General features: G+C 39.8%; 1 protein-coding gene and 2 long non-coding RNA genes across 4 annotated transcripts; all 3 read right to left on the minus strand.

Annotated features, from left to right (window-relative positions):
* Positions 1–5,266: 5,266 nt before the first annotated feature.
* On the minus strand, positions 5,267–6,048 carry LOC133728832 (uncharacterized). Its single transcript, XR_009856032.1, has 3 exons — positions 5,815–6,048; positions 5,551–5,628; positions 5,267–5,434 (listed from the first exon to the last, which is right to left on the minus strand). It is a non-coding gene; the product is annotated as an uncharacterized LOC133728832 (long non-coding RNA).
* A 146-nt stretch (positions 6,049–6,194) lies between these two features.
* Positions 6,195–7,327, minus strand: LOC133734836 (uncharacterized). 2 transcript variants are annotated; one of them, XR_009858607.1, is made up of 5 exons: positions 7,146–7,327; positions 6,996–7,052; positions 6,838–6,895; positions 6,656–6,712; positions 6,195–6,311 (listed from the first exon to the last, which is right to left on the minus strand). It is a non-coding gene; the product is annotated as an uncharacterized LOC133734836 (long non-coding RNA). The 2 variants fall into 2 exon arrangements; XR_009858606.1 differs by having other exon boundaries at positions 6,656–6,895.
* Positions 7,328–17,430: 10,103 nt separating this feature from the next.
* LOC133732714 (14 kDa proline-rich protein DC2.15-like) lies at positions 17,431–18,170 on the minus strand. Its single transcript, XM_062160297.1, has one exon. It carries the CDS (start codon positions 18,002–18,004, stop codon positions 17,630–17,632), a length of 375 nt encoding a protein of 124 aa, XP_062016281.1. The 5' UTR covers positions 18,005–18,170; the 3' UTR covers positions 17,431–17,629.
* Between the last annotated feature and the right edge of the window lie 1,488 nt (positions 18,171–19,658).

Raw genomic sequence — 19,658 nt, forward strand, 5'->3', positions numbered from 1 at the left:
TAAAATAATGCCCAGTACCATTTGGTCTAGTGGCATAAGTCTCCCATGGGAGGTTGTGAGTTCGACTCACAAAAAGACTAGTTGTTGATGTGATAAAAAAAAAAACTAAAATAATAAACAAATATTTTTATTGGGAACTCGACTTAATACAAAGCCTATAAAAGGTTTTACTAAGGTTTTGCCATAGTAAAAGAAAATAAATGTGTAACCTACTCATAAACCTATATTATTGAGGCTAGTGGATTATAGGGTATGTCACATAACTGTTCTTCATATGTGGTGAACCATCTCAAAACCCATAAGTCAGGCAACATGGGTAGACAATATATATATAATCTTTGAAAATTAAGTTGGACTCGTTGAAATTTCAACAACCAATCAACGACTGACACGTGTTTGATCCGCATTTTTCAAGTTTGCGGACGTCCGTCCCTGATCCTATATATATATATATTATCCAGAGCGGAGCTCCGTTTTGAAATTAATGTGTGAATTTCGAGTTTTCGGTTACTTTTCGGTCACATATTCACATCTCAACCGTTCAGTTTTTAGGTACTACTGTATAGATCATCTCTGCAAATTTTCAGCCAAATTGATGATCGTTAATGTATCTAACTCGCTTAAACCAATGGACGGACTGAATCTGTCAAGCTGAACCGTACTAGCTTTAAAGCAGTTATCAATACCTTAACGATCATCAATTTGGCTGAAAATTTGCAGAGATGATCTACACACTAGTACCTAAAAACTGAACGGTCGAGATGTGGATATGCGACCGAAAACTCGAACTTCACACTTTAATTTTAAAGCGAAGCTCCGCTCCGGATAGGATCTGATATAGAGATTTTATCGTGTATAGGATCCGAAATTAACGTGTGAAGTCCAGATAGGATCTGTATATATATATATATATATATATATATATATATATATATATATATATATATATACATATCATATTCAGAGCGGAGCTCCGCTTTGAAATTAACGTGTGAAGTTCGAGTTTTGGGTCACTTTTCAGTCGCATATCCACATCTTGACCGTTCAATTTTTAGGTGCTAGTGTATAGATCATCTCTGCAAATTTTCACCCAAATTGATGATCGTTAAGGCGTTGATAACTGCTTTAAAGTTGGTACGGTTCAGGTTGACAGTTCAGTCCGTCCATTGGTTTAAGCGAGTTAGATACCTTAGCGATCGTCAATTTGGCTGAAAATTTGCAGAGATGATCTATATAGTAGTACCTAAAAACTGAACGGTCGAGATGTGGATATGCGACCGAAAAGTGACCTAAAACTCGAACTTCACTCGTTAATTTCAAAGCGGAGCTCCACTCTGGATAAAATTTGTATATATATAGGTACGTTTCAAAGAGGACGTCCGTGAAGTAAGAAAAGTGCGGACGAGATACGTGTCAGCCAGCCAATAGAGTTAATTTCCATGCGGGTCCCACGCTCCCACATACATCATCTTCTTCGTCTCTCACCCAGTTTAATTAGTCAACACTCCTCCTCTATCTCTTACTCTCTTCTAGTTTTCTAAAGATTGAAACTTTGCTCTCGATCCTCATCTTAGTACTCTTGAAAGGAAACAAAGCCGTCGACTATCATAAAAAAACAAAGCCGTCACGATTCTTAACATGAAGCTCCATATCCCTTTGAGTCCTACACAAAAGTTCCCTCTAAGCTTGCTTCAAGCTCCACTGAGTCAAATCGTGCTCGGTGATAAAGCCATCGTCGGGGTTGACATCAACCTTGAGGAACAACAAGACCAACGGCTTGTTGGTGACCTTGAACTTCTCCTCGTCATTCAAGTAGTCCTCGGCGTCCATGAATTTCTTCCACTCGATGAACAAAACCCAGAAAAATAAAACAAACAATTGAAGATTGATGTCTCTAGGCATGAATTCGGGTATTGATTATCTGGGCATTAATCTTGGCAATTGATTTTTGCAAACTAATTAATTTTGGTTTTTGATTGCTAATCTGGGTATTAAGCCGAGCTGGGAGAGGAAGAGATTGACTAAGTCGATGATGTCGACGACGTTGTTTTGGGGGAGACGCGGCCGAGGAGGATGCCATTAACGGCGGAGGTACTCTGTGTTGTTTTTGCTTCCTATACCCGCGCCTTGCAACAACCCAACATCAGCCCACACGGGCCTCCAGCCTCACCTAGAGAACTGCAGCACCGCCTCCGCCTTGCACCCTCCTCCGAGCACCGATAGATCACCTAAAATAAAAGAACTTTGAATGCTCATCAAAGCAAACAATCTTAGATAACCAATGAATTAGAAATTCAATTTCCCGCAAAACCATCACGAAATTTGAACAAAGAAACTAAAAATGAATCAGAAATTCAATTTCCCGCAAAACCATCACGAAATTTGAACAAACAAACTGAAAGAGAGTCAAAAGTCTTGAACAAGAATTTCATAACAAATCCATCTGGGAGATCCCAAGTTTACAATCCTCCGTCCACCCAAATAAATCCATCACTGCCTCATCGTGGCGTTGTCGATCTTCTTGATTTGAATTTCTCCAGATCAATCACTCAAATTCTTGATCTTCTTCTCTTGGAGACTCGGCGGTGGGAGTGGAATCTCGATCCAACTGATCATTCTCCCATTTGCGGTCTTTGCGGCGGTGCTCGATGTCGGCGACGAGAGGGTCGAAGGGGATGGGATTGTGATAACGGTGGTGTATATGACTACTGAGGCCCTGTCCATTTCAATGTTTAAACTTTCTAATCAATTTGTTTATGAGTTTATAGATCAGAGAGACAGAGGAGATCAAGATCAGGAGCAAGTCGCTCCTTTGGAGTCAGTGTTGACTTCCCTTGGACTGAGGGTGAGAAACAGAGAAGATGATGTCGGTGGGACCCGCATGAAAACTAAGTTGATTATCTAGCTGACACGCAGAGGCGGAGGGACACAGGGGCACACTGGGTCACGTGCCTCAGTTTTGATTTTCAAAACCATATATAATATAGGGGAGTGAAATTTGCACACCCAAATTTACAAACCACACACCCTTTTATTTTTTAAAAAATATTTCAACTCATACCTTTTTGCACTTCCTGAAATACCCTCAAAGTCAGATTTTTCTTTTTCTTTTTGGGTCCTCTCTCTCTCTCTCTTCTCTCTCCAAAACCACGACAAAACTCTTTTCTCTTTCTACTCCAGATCTTCTCCATTGAAACTTACCAACCTTAACCCGGCCTTGTTCCCTGTTGGACACAAAGAATCCTAAGCCAGAAGGTACCTCCAGAAGGGAATCATTTCCGCGTGAGGGAAAAGGTAATGGTATATCAGAAACACGAACATAATCAGTATCAGCATTAGTATTATGGACATCCATTACTTCAGCTACATGATTCTCAACGGACATGTCATCAGAACGGGAACTCTCAATCCCTTGTGGAGAAGAACTACTTGGACACATAATCACAGGACACATAACTACTTCCCAATCAACAACATGACCCTAATTGAGCAATTTTTCATTAGCCACCAATATTCACAGATACATGATAAACAAAAAGTCAAATTGACGAAGGAAACTACAAAATCACCAATCACAAAGCACCAGCTTATCAAATCATGAAAATAAACCCCAAATCAATAATTTGGGTTTCTCTATTCCACTAAAAAGCACCGACCTTTGCACCAAACGACCAAATCCCAAATCATCCAAACCATCCAAAACCAATAAAGATCGAATCTTTCATTCAAATTAACACAAACGAAATAATGGGTGATGAAGATTGAAGAAGAAGAAAGTAAATGGTGCCTCGTGAGTGGTATGTGAGGAAGAGCCTCCGTATACGAGAGAGGAGAGTAGGGAACGATTGGTAGTGCAGTTGGGTCGGGGCCGAGATGGGCGTGAACCCAGTCGACTAGTGCTCGAACCCATTTCAACAAGAAGAAGACGAAAGTGTCGTAAGTTGTCAACCATGTGCAGATCTAGATCAGAATGATTATGCAGATCTAGATCGGAATGATTATGTCTACCTTTTAGAATTGACAACCGATCTACAACTAGGGCTAATGATTCATTGAGCTGTATGCTCTACTTTTGTAATCCTATTTATACTTCAATGTAAGATGAATATACATACCGATTTACTCGATACTTGATTGGTATCAGAGCAGAGTTTTCTTGGACATCATATAGCTAGCCTCGTCTCTCTAGACCACCTTCGTCTTTCTAAGTTCAGTGTCAGTCTCCAGTCGGCCCAGACGCCTGTTTCTGTCCAGATCGGCTGACGTCAGCTGACGTCTGTCCCTCACCAGATCGGCTTCATCCTTCCAGATCGCCGTTATCTGGCTCTCACAGGGTTCTTCAATTCCCGGCATCGCTGCAAAGCATTCAGACCGGCTTTCTCAGTTCTGACAACCCAGATCGTCGGCTTCATCTGAGAAGATCGCCGTCCTCATCTTCGGATTGCTTCATCCCCTTTGATTCCTCATCTTCCTTCGCGTCGCTCTATCCCAGGTGCTCAGCCCGCCGTCCGCAACCCAGATGCCCCGTCGCTTAGATCACCGGCCTCGACGCCAATCAAGATTTAATGGGAATCCGTGCAATTCAATACCAGGATTCGCTTCAAACCAGATCGCCGTCAATCCTCCGCCGCCGACTTCTATTCATCAGAGCCCAGTCCGTGGCCCATGACCGCTTCACCACCTGCTTCCATCCAAACAGCTGCCATGGTTCAGATAGTTCAAACCGCCGTCGCTCTTCTCTACCCAGATCGACTTCGCGGCTCTCTTTCTGTCCAACAGGCGTTAGCTTCCTGGAGTCATCCCCACTACTAAAAAAACAGGATTTAAGGACGTTGAAACCGTGTCCTCTAATACATACGAGGACTCATTAAAAATGAGTCCTCTATCCGGGAGTCATTGTAAGTCCCAAACAAGGACACGGAAAATGTGTCCTCTTATCTATACGAGGACACAGTTTGTGTGTCCTTAAAGCTCTAGATGCAGTGTCCTTAAATCCATAAGAGGACACCTAAATTGCATCCTTATATCTTCTAATATGTGTCCTCTATTACTAGGACACACAAATTGTGTCCTAAAAGCTCTGAAAGTCCTTAAAACCATAAGAGGACACAAAAAATACACTCATATGTGTCCTTAAAACTAAAACAGGACACTTAAAAGAGTCATAGAGGACGTTCAAAACGTGTCCTTAAAACTTGTAAAAAAACCCAAAAAAAAAAAATTAATTAATAATAAAAGGAAGCTTTCTCCAATTGTACACCCCTCAAAATACACCACCAAATGCAATATTAACTGAACCAAAATACACCATATGCAAACAAATTTATAAAGTATAACAAATTACAGTTCAACAATTCTAGTCAAGTAAATCAATGTCCTGCACCTTGTAGGTTTATAGTTGCTTAATCTGCTTCCCAATATCTTCAATCATAACCTGATAAATATAGCACAAACCAATATCAAGTACATATTAACACTCCTAGAGCGTACTTGTGAAGACAGATACAACACAATGAAGTTATGAACATTAAGGATGAAACTGGAACGTACTTGCCATTCAGTCTGTCCCTCCGCATTTTTCGTCTACAGGCTTTAGAATGAAACACATTGCACGATCCGGACCTCAGACTGTGATGGAAACAGTACAGATAATTCAAAATTGCATCATCAAGAAGAGAGATCGATGGAAAAACTACATGGGACATGATGAATACAACTTTTATAAAAACTCAAAAACTGTACATGGGTAGTAATATATAAATTTCTGTTTCACAGGTCAGTAAGAAATAAGAATAGAACTGAAAATATAGGTACCATTTGTTCAACCCAGTTTTCTTGAGAATCTCGAAATTTCTAAATAAGCCATCAATGCCCACTGAGATGATAACAACAACAAAAAATGAGTTCTTTCTTTAAACAAAGATACTTATGATAATTATTATACTCATTTTCTTGAAACAAAAATGAGTATAATAATTATACTCAAATGAAAGGAAAACCGCATTAAGTTGGTTAGTGTACTTGCATCAACATCTCCATACTTAAAGATTCCCAGTTTCCCACAGGAAAATGGACCTATTTGAAAATGCGCAAAACAGAAATGAGATGCGTTTATATACAAACATCACAGCAATGTCATCCTCTTAGTCACACACATGAAAACAATACTTCAAAACTGAACTGAAAATGGAGAACACAGAAAAATACTCACAGGCGTACCGAAACAGAAACGAATACTTGACAACTGGAATTCAACAATTTCCCATATCTGATTGCACAAAGCTGAGCTTAAATGCCAACCCTCACAAAACCTACAAAGAAAAATATCGATCACCCACAAAACCAAAGTCAAAAGTGCATGCATCAAATTCAAAACTAACCAACAAAGGTCTAGATAGCAAAAACACCTATGAAAGGCGGTGTTTTTTACCGAGCCTCTGACTAATCTATTCATGACAAACAGAAATATTAAAGGGGATCCATATTGAAGCACACTGAAATATTAAAGAACACAATGATGTAAGAGCATCATGACAAATTGATAATGCAGAATTTTGAAACTAAACCCAAGAGCAGCCTTCCACTAACCAAAAAATAAATAAACAGAGAAAAGAAAAAATTATACCCAACATCACATGTAGTCTACCTCTCAAACGAGGCCATGTAAAGGATGTATGACATGTAGTCTACCTCTCAAACGAGGATATATCATCTGTACCAAGGATAGATATAGAACACATGTTAAAATGTTTCTCCTACTTTCAAAATTACATTCAAAGGTTTTTAATTTCTTGGGCAGCCCATTTCAGAAACTGCTTATTTGATAAAAATAATTACCTCTCAAACATCACTTTCAGAATATTGCTCTAGTCGTTGCTTCAAACATTGTTGGGTCCTGTGGAATGACAAGAGAATAAAAAACCAATTAGACTAGCTATTACAGTTCATCTACTTGAGATTCCTAGTGAATATAAATTGATAATGAAAAAAGTTACCATGCCTTGATTAACTAACAATCTCAAGTATCAAGCTACTCATTATTAGGTTCCAATCTGTTGCACAATCAAGTCTTCATTCAAAATTCCTTTAATATCCAAATCTATATGAAATACAACCTAGAAAATGACAGAGTTTGAAGATTATACCTGATAAACAGATGAGAGAAGAGGGTGCCTCTGCTCATCTTGGCAACCAAACCAGCACCTAAATAAATGAAAGCGAGAAAAATAGAAATACCAAAATCAACAGCTACATATGATAAAACGAAACACATTCCTCAAAGTAAAATTTCAAACAAACTTGAATATACATCCAACCAATTTATATATATCTAATAATGAAGAAGTGGAAGAGAAACAGAACAACAGAATCTGAGAAACCCTTGGATAATCTTACTTGAACGGGATGAGTAGATAATCTCCCAGTTTCGATTTCGATTTAGGGTTGAGAAACAGAATCAGAAATCCCAAATTACATAGAAAATCAAAATCGATTTGGGGTATACCCATCTAATTCTGATTTGGATGAGAAGAAAGCCACCGCCAGTCAAGACTCTTAGATCGGATCCTCGTTAATGGCAACGGAGAAAGCTCGTAGATCCTGGTGAAAGCAAACCAACGGGGAATCATGAAGAAACAATTGTTACCCAGCACCAAAGCACACAGATCTGGCAAGAAGAAAACGGTATAGATAGATCGAGAAGGAGAGAGAATACTTGTCTGTGGTGATTGAATTCGATGAGGAAGAGATGCAGAGAGAGAGAGGTAGGTCAATGAAAAAATAGAGGCCAGAGTGGGAATTTGTGTGCAAAAAAACAAGTGGGAAGTTTAAGTTTTGGCAAAGAAAAATCGGCGGGAGTGCAAGTCGGGGAGGGGGAAGTGAAATTTCGGGAGGGAATCGAAAACGCCAAGTACTGCAGCTCCGCCTTTTTTATTTCAATTGGATTTCAGTTTTGGAGCCCAATCTTAGGACACAACAAAAATGGTTTACGTGTCGTTAAAAACTGACCACCCACTAAAAAAATTTCAATTTGAAGTTAAGGAAAAACCTTCAAGGACTCCACATAAATTATGTGTCCTTGTTTGGTGTCCTTGTATGTGTTTTTTCTAGTAGTGCCCTCACCTACCAGATCGGCATCATCCATCTGAGATCGGCGTCGTCATCAATCCGGTTCTCTCCAAGCGGCGGCGTCATCCTTCGTCCATCCCAGATCGTCATAACAACGGATCGTGACTGATTCAAGCTCCCAATTCGGATTCTTCAATCACTGCTCTGCTGCTCAACCAGTTTCCGACGTAGTTGTCGCCTCATACCAGTCGCTGGCCTCTTCTCCTGTCCGGTCGCATCATCTCAACCCTCCGTCTCCGTCACCAGAGGTCCTCGTCGTCGTCTCGCCTTTGTTGTTGTGAGATGTCCTTTGTTCTAGAGCTTTGGTAGTTTTGGGGATCTCAGAAGTGAAAAAAAGGAAAAAGGGGCATACTCTGTGATTGTGTGATATTCCTACAATGAGTGGTGATGAAAGTGAAGGTAAGAGTTCCAAGATCAATGAGGTCCAAAAAATTGAGGTTTCTGTCCGAAGTTCAGACGGTGGTTCTTTTAGGGGTACAAAACTCAATGGGACCAATTTTCGAACGTGGAAGAAAATTATGTCTGTCCACCTTCGTGGCATACACAAGATGGGGTATGTGACAGGAACAACCAAAGCACCTAGCGAGGAAGATGTGGATGCCTATACTAAATGGGAGGATAATGATGGATCTGTAATGGCAATCTTATTTAAAGCCATGACTGATGATGTGCTACAGTTGGTGGAAGCGTGTGAGACTACTGAAGCAATATGGAAGACATTGGGGGATCTATATACAAATGAGTTTGATTTTATACAGGTTCATGAATTAATGTGCAAAGCTGCAAGTATGCAACAGAACAGGCAATCAATAGCTGTGTATTTCACCAAGTTGAAGAATGTATGGGCTGAAATTGATAAGAAACGTCCTTGCAAGATCAAGAATCAGGAAGATCTTGTGTGGTACTAGAAGGAGAAGGAACTTGAAAGAGTTCATGTATTCTTGAGAGGGCTTCATGATAAGCATAGCAATGCCAAAGGAGAATTGCTCAGAATGACAGACCCATCTAGCCTAAACACAGCTTTCACATGCATCAGTAAGGATGAGTCTCAGCAGGAAAGTGCCAAACATGCACAGGTTGAAGTGTCTAGCCTAGCCATCCAGGCCAAGTCACCTGCACCCTTCCTTCAGCAGCAGAGATCATTTCCTCTGCATCAGCAACGTCCTCCACCAGGCTTCACCAACCGCCCCCGTCCTCAATGCTCTTATTGCAATGACCTTGGACATGTTCGAGAGACTTGTTGGAAGCTGAATGGGTACCCCAAAAAAGGTTATCGTCATAAGGCAAAGGCAGCTGCGATTCAGTTGATCCAAGAACCAGACTTCTATGGAGTGGCCGGATATGATCATCATATCGGAGGTGGGGCTTCTCCTACGGCCTCCATAGCTGGTCGTGGTAAGATTGGTATGGCTTTAAAGATTTCTAACTTTGTTAGTTCTGATACATGGATTATTGATTCTGGTGCCTCCGATCATATGACTTATGATAAATCGTATTTCACTGACTTGTCTTCCCCACCAGTGTCCTATGTAACTAATGCCAATGGTGAGGCCTTTCCTGTGTTAGGTTCAGGGTTAGTTCATATTACTCCCACCTTAGAACTTCATCATGTGTTATATGTACCTGACCTTTGGGGCGATGCCGTACAAGTTTCCTCCCATCTTATCAATCGTCTTCCATCTAGTGTCCTTCAGGGAAAAATTTCATTTGAGGTTCTAGCATCTCATGTCTCCTTGCCATCATTTCATAATCTTCCTGCCCGTGTTTTTGGTTGTGTGGCTTTTGTCCATGTTCCTAAAAATCAAAGGTCTAAGTTGGATGTCCGGGCAATTAAGTGTGTGTTTGTTGGTTATGGCGGATATCAGAAAGGGTACAAGTGCTACCATCCACCTACCAAAAAGTACTATGTTACTATGGATGTTACTTTCTTAGAGGACATGAGTTATTTTTCCTCATCTGATACTGCTCTTCAGGGGGAGAATTCATACTTTGAAGAGCTGTATCAAGGTGAGGGGGAGGAATTGAAAAGAAGTGAAGAAGTAACACAGGAAGGAGATATTTTGGCGGGTCGAGTTGAGATCCCTAATCCATCGAATCCAGTAGTCGAAGAAGCAGAAGCTCCAAGCATCCAGGCACAAGTTTCAATCACTGAAACTGAAGCTGAAGACACAATTGTCCCCTCAATCGTTGCTTCTACCCCTGACCCACAGCTCCCTGGTATTGAAGATCACTCATCTGAGGTATGTTCACCTACTGGTAATAATAGTAGTGAGTCCAATGTTGAATAGTATGTGTTGCCAAAAAGGTCTACTCGAGGTCAACCACCCAAAAGATATGAACCCACTGTTCATGCAAAATCAAAGTACCCAGTGGCTAATTACATGTCCACTAGGAGATTATCTAAGTCATATGCATCATTTGTGAATCAAATATCTGCTGTATTAATACCTAACAAAGTACATGATGCGTTGGGGGATCCGAAGTGGAGGAAGGCAATGGAAGAAGAGATGGAGGCGTTACAGAAGAACGATACTTGGCTGCTCGTGCCTTCACCACAAGGCAAGAAGGCTGTAGGTTGTCGTTAGGTGTTCATCGTCAAACATAATGCAGATGGATCAGTGAATCGATATAAAGCATGCCTTGTAGCAAAAGGGTTTACTCAGACGTATGGTATAGACTACGATGAGACTTTTGCTCCTGTTGCCAAAATGAACACTATTCGGGTTATGCTTTCCTGTGCTGCTAATTTAAATTGGCTGCTCCAACAGTTTGATGTCAATAATGCATTTCTTCATGGAGAGTTAGCTGAGGAGATATACATGAGTCTTCCACCTGGGTATGTAGCTGCTTCTCCTGGTGATTTTGTATGCAAATTGAGAAAATCTCTGTATGGTCTCAAACAGTCACCTCGCGCTTGGTTTGGGAGGTTTTCACAGTTCATGCGGAAGTTTGGTTACAAACAGAGTAACTCAGACCATACTTTATTTCTCAAACATCAACAAGGGAAGGTAACAGCCCTAATCATTTATGTTGATGATATGGTAATTACTGGCAATGATACTATTGAGATGGATATACTACAGAGACAACTAGCCTCTGAGTTTGAGATGAAGGACTTGGGCGAACTAAAGTACTTCTTAGAAATTGAGGTAGCCAGGGGGAGAGAAGGGATCTACTTGTGCCAGAGGAAGTATATTCTTGACGTACTGACAGAGATAGGTATGTTGGGTTGCAAACCTATTGACACTCCTATTGAGCAAAATCATTGTTTAGCAGAGTATCCAGATCAAGTACCTACTGACAGAGCTGGCTATTAGAGGTTGGTTGGGCGCTTGATTTATTTGGCTCATACCAGACCAGATGTTGCATATGCAGTGAGTGTGGTAAGTCAGTTCATGCATAACCCGAGTGAGAGTCACATGGATGCTGTTGTGAGAATTTTAAGGTACTTGAAGTCAGCTCCAGGGAGAGGAGTAATGTTTTCTAAACACAACAGCATTCTCGAGGTTTGTGGCTTCACAGATGCTGATTGGGCTGGAAATATCACAGATAGGAGGTCAACATCAGGTTACTTTACCTTTGTGGGAGGTAATTTGGTTATATGGAAGAGTAAGAAACAGAAAGTTGTGGTGCGATCCAGTGCTGAGGCTGAGTATAGAGGTATGGCTCATGGAGTGTGTGAATTACTGTGGCTGAGAAATCTGTTACGAGATTTAGGTTTCAAACTCGAAAGTACTATGCAGTTATATTGTGACAACCGGGCAGCCATTGACATATCACAGAATCCAGTACAACATGATCGTACTAAGCATGTGGAGGTTGATCGTCACTTTATAAAAGAGAAGCTTGATGCCAAGCTTGTTAGCTTCCCTTTTGTTCCTTCTGAAGAGCAACTCGATCGCAGATATACTTACCAAAGGAATTTTCCGGAAGGCATTTTATGACTCACTAATCAAGTTGGGCATTGTGGGTGTGTATGCGCCAACTTGAGGGGGAGTGTCGTGAGTTGTCAACCATGTGCAGATCTAGATCGGAATGATTATGTCTACCTTTTAGAATTGACAACCGATCTACAACTAGGGCTAATGATTCATTGAGCTGTATGCTCTACTTTTGTAATCCTATTTATACTTCAATGTAAGATGAATATACATACCGATTTACGGCCGGGTCACAATTGATGGAAATGATTGGAAGTCGACTGATGGCATGGGTGCCAGATGACGACGGGGAAGGGTCTTTGGACGACGTCGACGGGTGTGTGGTAGCAGAGAAGCTGTCTGCTAGGTTTTCTCAATTGGGCTATTGGGCTCCATATGCTTAATATGGGTTGGGATCACTAGGATGTATTGGATTGAGATGGAGTCCAGGTTTTTTATTTTTACTGTTGGGTGTGCATCTTTTTTTACGCAAAAGATGCTGGGTTTTCTTTTTCATTTGTTTATTTTGTCTACTTGAGTAGAAAAAGTTGCAACGAGGGATCCTTGTACGTGGTTTGGTACTTTTTAGACACGGTGTCGAAGAGGACGCAATTTTCTGTGCTGTTGACTACAAGGTATATATTACTAGGAATCTCGAGATTATATGAACTTTGTAATCTTGAAAAGAGGCGTATTGTGGTTAGAGTTTGGGCCCTTTGGCTCGATAGTACCTGTAACCACGGTTTTACTTGGGGATATGGTCTATGTCCCCCCAATGTATGCTTTCCGCGGCCGATTGAGTAATTGAAGTTTCTATTTTTCCTACAAAAAATAATAATAAATAAAAGAGCTCCTCAAAAAAAAAAAAAAAAAAAAAAAAAAAAAGTAGAAAATGTCGCAAAGAATAAAGAGACCCTGTTGTCTTTTTCGCTCTTTTTTGGGGTTCTACTCTTCTTTGCTTTGAGCTTGATCCTAAAAGGTGAGTGTGCTACGAGTGTGTTAGGTAATTTGCTCTGTTTAAAGGGCGGACTTTGTAGTGTACTCTACGTAATGATTCTTATTGTCGGCACCACAATTGTATTGCTTGCTGAATATATATATATATATATATGGTTGACCTTTTCGTCTAAAAAAAAGTTGAAATTATGTAAAAATATTCGAGGAAGAAAAATTGTCTATACTTGTACTTGTTAATGACCTGCATGGAGTAATAAATATCAATCATTTGGCAAGCTCAACCTTCCTTACAATGGTATTCTCACTAGATTTAAAAAAAAAAAAAATTATGGGTGAAATTTTCATTGTATAAATGAACCAAATAAGGTCAGAATAGAACATGCACTAAAATAAGCAAAATTAGGCCTACACTGGTACACGACTATTCCGTAAGACTTGAGCGTTCTAGTGCTTATTACAAAAAGGAAAGTGCATCGCTTTCAAAATGAGAAGTATATTTTACTAGTCACTCACGTCAAACATGCAATTGTGGTACATGAACATTTAGTACTTCTGAAAAGACTCATAGAAGCGCCAATTGCCAGTATAGGCTAACCAACTTGCAAAAAAAAATACTAAAACAAGCAAGGCACACATGGTGCATAGATAGGAACGAATGGTTCAGTTAATCGAAGATTCTAATGAATTAATTGGCTAGCCACTCATGGATCACATACATAACTACTGTATAAAACCTATAAGAAGAATAAGTATATATACTTCATTTCATTCTCACAAAATGAGGATGCTTATAATTACTACATAGCCCTTGGTTGCTAAGATCGGCCATTGGCACCTGAAGGATGTTGACACGAGAAATTCTTACATAGGGCAAACGTACCACGTGGCGGTGGGACAACCCAATCAAAACCCATAAAATTTAAAGTGGGTTCCAAAACTATCCTTACTTATTAAAATAAAATACTTGAAACATCCCTTTGCATGTTCACTTATTGGGCAGCCCTACCAGCTACATGGTATGTTTATCGTCGTAAAAGTTCATTAATTATGGTTTAGGATTTTGGTTACCCTAATATATCACCGACTATCTATACTTTCGTCATAGTTAGCTCATTGATTGCTATGATTAGGGCTGGGATCGGGCCGAGCCCGGGTAAAATTTAATGGGCCCGAGTTATGACAATTTTTTTCGGGCCGGGCCCAAATAATGATTTTTTATTTTTAGGACCGAGTCGGGCCCGGACCGATTTTACGGGCCGGGTTTCCGGGTTTTCGGGCCCAATAACCTGATTAGGAGGAAGAGAAAAAAAAATAATAGCTAACTGATACAGTGAAACAAAATGAAAAAGAACAAGTTCCAAACTTCCAGTTTTCCACATTCCAACAATTCAAAGTCCAACTGAACAAGATCCACACTCCAACATAACAAATTGCATATTAAAATCTTCCAAGTTTCAAATAAACAACTTCATAATCAAATAGTCCCAACTTCCAAATAAAGTGAAAAACAAGTTCCAAACATTGTAGAATGCTAAAGTGTTCCCAACTCCTTGAACTTGGCTTCAATGGCTTCACTTTTTTCTTCTCTATCCTCTTTCTCTCTATCTTCTGTGATGTTGGAGGCTGCTTTTCTTCTTTTCGTTCTTCTTCAGAAGCTGGAACAATTTCTTTCGCCATCGTCGAATCATCAGTGGCCATATTCAACACTGAAGCTGAGGAGGGAAAAAAAAAAGAATCAAAACATAAAACAATATCAACACTGAAAGCTAAAGCATAAATTCAACAACTTGGAAACAACAAAAAATAAAAACAAAACACCAAAATTTTGGGTAAATTATACAAAATTAACCTGCAAATCTGTTCCTTTGAGGAATGAGGCCTGTAATTTTTCACTTGCAATCGTCAGCTCTTGCAATTTTACAATCCGAAATTCCTCAGACTTCTCATTTTTTGACCCCCTCAATGGACTATCTGCATTCACTTCTTGCAGCCGAAGCTTCTCCCTCGCTTCACGAAGCTCGATTTCCAACAACAAGAAAGATCAGCAGAGACCCACATCACCAAGATCAGTTAAAAACCCTAAAAAAATTACAAAAAAAAAAAGGATCAAGATTTATAGAAAGAGGGAGAGATTGGAGCTATGCGTACCACGGTGGTGGTGTTGTCCTCCACGTCGGATAACGGCGCCGTAGACCTTCCAGGTGATATCAGACGGTGCAGATCTTGACCTTCCCAGAATCCTCGCAACTCAAAGAGCTTCCTCGCAGATCTTGACCTTCATTTCCTCGCAGACCTTCCTCGAAGATTCTTCACACGGCCATGAAAGATTGAAAGGAAATGATCGCATCAATTTTGGTTATTGGAAGAGGTGGTTTCAAATTCAATCCCAACAATGAAGTTCAAAGAGAAGGTTTTACTTACAGTGGGTAGGAGAGATTGAACCGGCGAGGGTGGGTCGGCGGTAGAAGCGGCGACTGGGTGGGTCTGCGGATGGTGGCCGAGAGAGAGAGAGAGTGAGTCGAAAACGAAAAGAGGCTGAGACAGTGAGACTGAGAGAGTGAGGCTGACTCAGTTAGGGTTGAGTGATTTAGGTTTTAGTTGGGTTAGGAATCGCCTGTGCACACATATTGTAAGCCTGAATACACCTACCAATAATATGCAAACATGTGTCAATTGCACCAATTTTCGGGCCTTCGGGCTTCTTTTTTTTTTGATTTCTTGGGCCCGGGCCCGGATCGTATTTTATTTATTTCGGGCCGGGCCTTGAAAAACATGTAAAATAAATATTAAAGCCCGGACCGTTCGGGCCGATTCCGAGTCGGGTTCCGGGCTAAAATCCCAGCCCTAGCTACGATCACTATCATCTATCTCAAAAAAAAAAAAAAAACTCATGAATTTTGGTTTCCTCCAAAGAATTTTGTAGTTTTATAAAATTCAATATATGCAATAAAATATGAGACGGAATGTTTCAAAAGTTTACATTGAAGACCGTAATCAACATTGTTAAATTTTCATCACTTCTTTACGAAGGTTGCAAAGAAAATTTTGAAAAGTCCAAAAGAAAGATTTTGAAGAGAAAATTTTCTGATCCAGTCATCGACATGGATCCGGATCCTCGTCAAGCTCTCTATCCTTGTTTGTCTTTGGCTTTTATTCTTATACATCCAGGCCACATTTTAACCACCTCAGTATTTGACCATTAAATTTTCATAAAATATAGTTTCCAAGACAAAAGAGCTGTTTTCTCCGTTTTTTCCATTAACAGAATCGAAGAAAAAAGTAGAAGATAGAGCGACTCTATTCCCTTTTCTCTCTTGTTCAGCTCTGTTCGTTGAAGATTGTAATCGAAACAATGGGTTTTAGATTGATTTAAGAAAAATGGCTTCACTGTGGAAATTTTTTGTTATCTATCAAACTTTCGCTGGGTTTTTCCATGAGATGAGCCATAGGAGAGGAAATCATTAATCTGGTATTGTGGATTCTATCATAAAAGATTATCAATTATTTTATTTTTATTGAAAAAATTAGTAAATAAGTAAATATAATTGATGGCATTCCAAATGATACAATAATATATCTCCACCATCGTATGCGAGAAACCATCATCAGCGAGAATGATTCTATATCCTTTCAAATTTAAGAAACCAAGCAGCTTTTAACAGTTTGGTATATATGGTTTTTCTCTATGACTGATGACTCTATCTCCTCTCTGTAAATGGATATATTAATTTCACTTTCAATATGACTCTATCTCCTCTCTGTAATTGGATATATAAATTGCACTCAAGTTTCAATGACGATCGACCTCTTCTACCTGTCTTCTTCTGATCACTCGTCTGGTGAGTGAGATTCACAAATCAATGAAGTAAATCAACCATGTGTTGCTGAAGTGTGGTACTGTGGCTTGGGATTTTGTAAGTATAATAGTCAGAGGCGAAGATACGAAACAGATCAGAGAGAAGGTGATAGATTGAATTTCAGGAAACTACAGTAGAAAACAAAAACTGCCAATAGAGAAAGTAGAAGAAGAAGAAGAAGAACAGGAACGGGATTGAGGCTCAGATGACGGATACAGACGTCGTTAGTCTTCAAAAGGCCAAAATTGGAGTCATCAAGGGTCATTTGTTGACATGGATTATTACAGACCCTCGGATATTGAATCAACGGCTGAAGCAAAAAGCCAAGAACAAACAGAGGATGAGGAGTAACCAAGGAGAGGATCCGGGATATGCTTGTAGCTGTATTTTCTTGAGCTAGAAAGGTTAATTGCTAAGTTTTCGTTCCAAATTTTTAATATCAAATTGGTATCTGAACAGGATATCAGAATCAATCTCCTTTTATCAGTGCTCCATCTTATCCCCCGATTTCCCTTATTTTGTTGTTTTTCTTGTTGTCTTTCTCAAAAGAAACAAAAGAAGAGAAGAAATGATCATATGTAAAGTCGTGGAGATATAAGTAGACAAACATAATAAATACTACAAAATTACAAGGAGCGTTACAGAAGATTTAATTATTCAGGCAAACAGGCTTGCCTTGTTAATGTACCAGATTAGGCATCACTCTCCAAACAAACCCCCAACATTAAGACCACTGAAACCAAGCACAAGAATAATCTTATAATCATCTTATTCACATTTAAAACCAGGAGGGACAGTTTTCTGGCAAGCACTAACAAGCAAATTCAAAGCAATTGGCACGTCCAAGTTAATGCCAAGCACATTGGCCTTAAGCGAGGTGCAAAGACAGAGAGCAGCCTTCAAATCAGCCAAGCCTGCAAGCAGTGCACAGCAAGGACTGGTTGCTGCCGATCCAATTTTAACGTTCACGAGTCCCAGAAGGCCTGCACAAACCCCAAACTTCAGCGAGTCTCTCGGGCAAGTTTCCATAGCTGGTGCTGTTGTTGGTACCGGTGTTATTGGTGTTTGTGCCAGTATTGGTGGTGGGTAGAGAAGGACTGAGAAGACGAGAAGGGTTGCAGAGAGATTGGTAGAAGAAGCCATTGCTGAAAGTGATCGAAGTGGGTTATTAATGGGTTGTTTGGGTGCTTCACTGGAGGGAGGGGATGCCTTGTTTTATAGGCGAGAAGATGGTGAGGTTTAGCAATGAACTTGTTGTTTTGAGAATCTGATTGATTGGAAGGGAGTGAAAAAAAAAGAGATGTGTGATACTGTACCAGCTGAAATTAGCTAGTTATTTGTAAGTTAGTGCATGTTGATCAAGTGAAGCAATATAATTTGGGTTCTCTTCTTAGTCGCCGACTAGCTAGTTGTGATGTTTTAGGCACCAAACTAGATATTCTCGATCAGTTTCGATCCCACTACCCTTCAGTGCATGTTGATCAAGTGAAGTTAGGCACCAAACTAGATATTCTCGATCAGTTTCCCACTACCCTTTAGTGCATGTTGATCAAGTGAAGCAATATAATTTGGGTTCTCTTCTTAGTCGTCGACTAGCTAGTTGTGATGTTTTAGGCACCAAACTAGATATTCTCGATCAGTTTCCCACTACCCTTTGAATACTGAAATTTCTGTACATCAAACGATGATCGATTAACCAAAGGTGATGGAGCTGTGACACGTATTTCATCAGCAGTTTGCCTGCTTTACAGACGTCCTCTTTGAAACGTTGCTGAGAGGCTATTCTAAAATCTAAACTAAAAAAAAAATGACAAAAAAAAAAAATCATTACATTTGGTTCAACACTCTCGGCTAGATTTTCCACTACATTTGGTTCAACACTTTCGGCTAGATTTTCTACCACACTTGGTTGAGTTGGTTCAACACTTTCAGCTAGATTTTCTACCACATTTGGTTCAACACTCTCTGCTACATTTACATTTTCAACTATATCTTCTTCTACAACTGGCACTAAATTCTCTATTAGACTTGCTACTGTCTCTTCTCCTGATCCTGTAGCTTTTTCTTTAACAGTTACATACTTATCTAGTGCTCCTTTTTGGGATTGAATTAGCTTTTCTATCCTTCTTTTTTTCTTAAGAAATCAAACAATTATTCAATTATTCAAGGATTCTAATCAAAAACAAAACGAACAAGAATTTCATATTCCAACCAAAAACAAGCAAATTCCAACAAAAAACAAAGAGAACAATTCAACCTTTCTAAAATGATGAAGAACAATAAAACCTGGTTATCTTCTTCTCCAATGATTGATTGATTGATGAAGAAAGGGAGGCTTTGGGGTGTTTATTGTTTTACCAATACAAAAAAAAAGGAGGAAATTGAGTGCTATAAGAGTAAAGAATAGAATGCAGTCCAGACTCCAGAAGAATGCCCAAAATGCCAGAAGAGTCAGTTAAGTAGGACGCAGCACGTTTTGGGTTCTCTCTTTTTGTTTTTTTTTTGTAAACATATATATCAACTATCAAGACATTCTCACCCTTGATTGGTGAGCAAAACATGGATTATGGTCCATAATTTATGGATATCAAGAGTTCAAGACGACAAGGCATGGGCATATGGCAGACATAATTTGTGGCCTGTGGGACTGCACTGCAGTCACTGCATGCTTGGCAGTTGGCTGACCCTCCCACAAAAAAAAATTTATCTATATATATATATATATATGATGAGTGTTTTGAGATGAGGCCTTCCCCAAACTGAGGCCCAAGGCCACAGCCTTGTCTGCCTTGGTCAA

The sequence above is a fragment of the Rosa rugosa genome, chromosome 2, assembly GCF_958449725.1.
Source record: "Rosa rugosa chromosome 2, drRosRugo1.1, whole genome shotgun sequence".
NCBI classification, from domain to species: Eukaryota; Viridiplantae; Streptophyta; class Magnoliopsida; order Rosales; family Rosaceae; genus Rosa; species Rosa rugosa.

What these genes read in the sequence shown, in the direction of transcription:
- LOC133732714 (XM_062160297.1), bottom strand. Translation starts at nt 18,004, where the DNA reads ATGGCTTCTTCTACCAATCTCTCTGCAACCCTTCTCGTCTTCTCAGTC.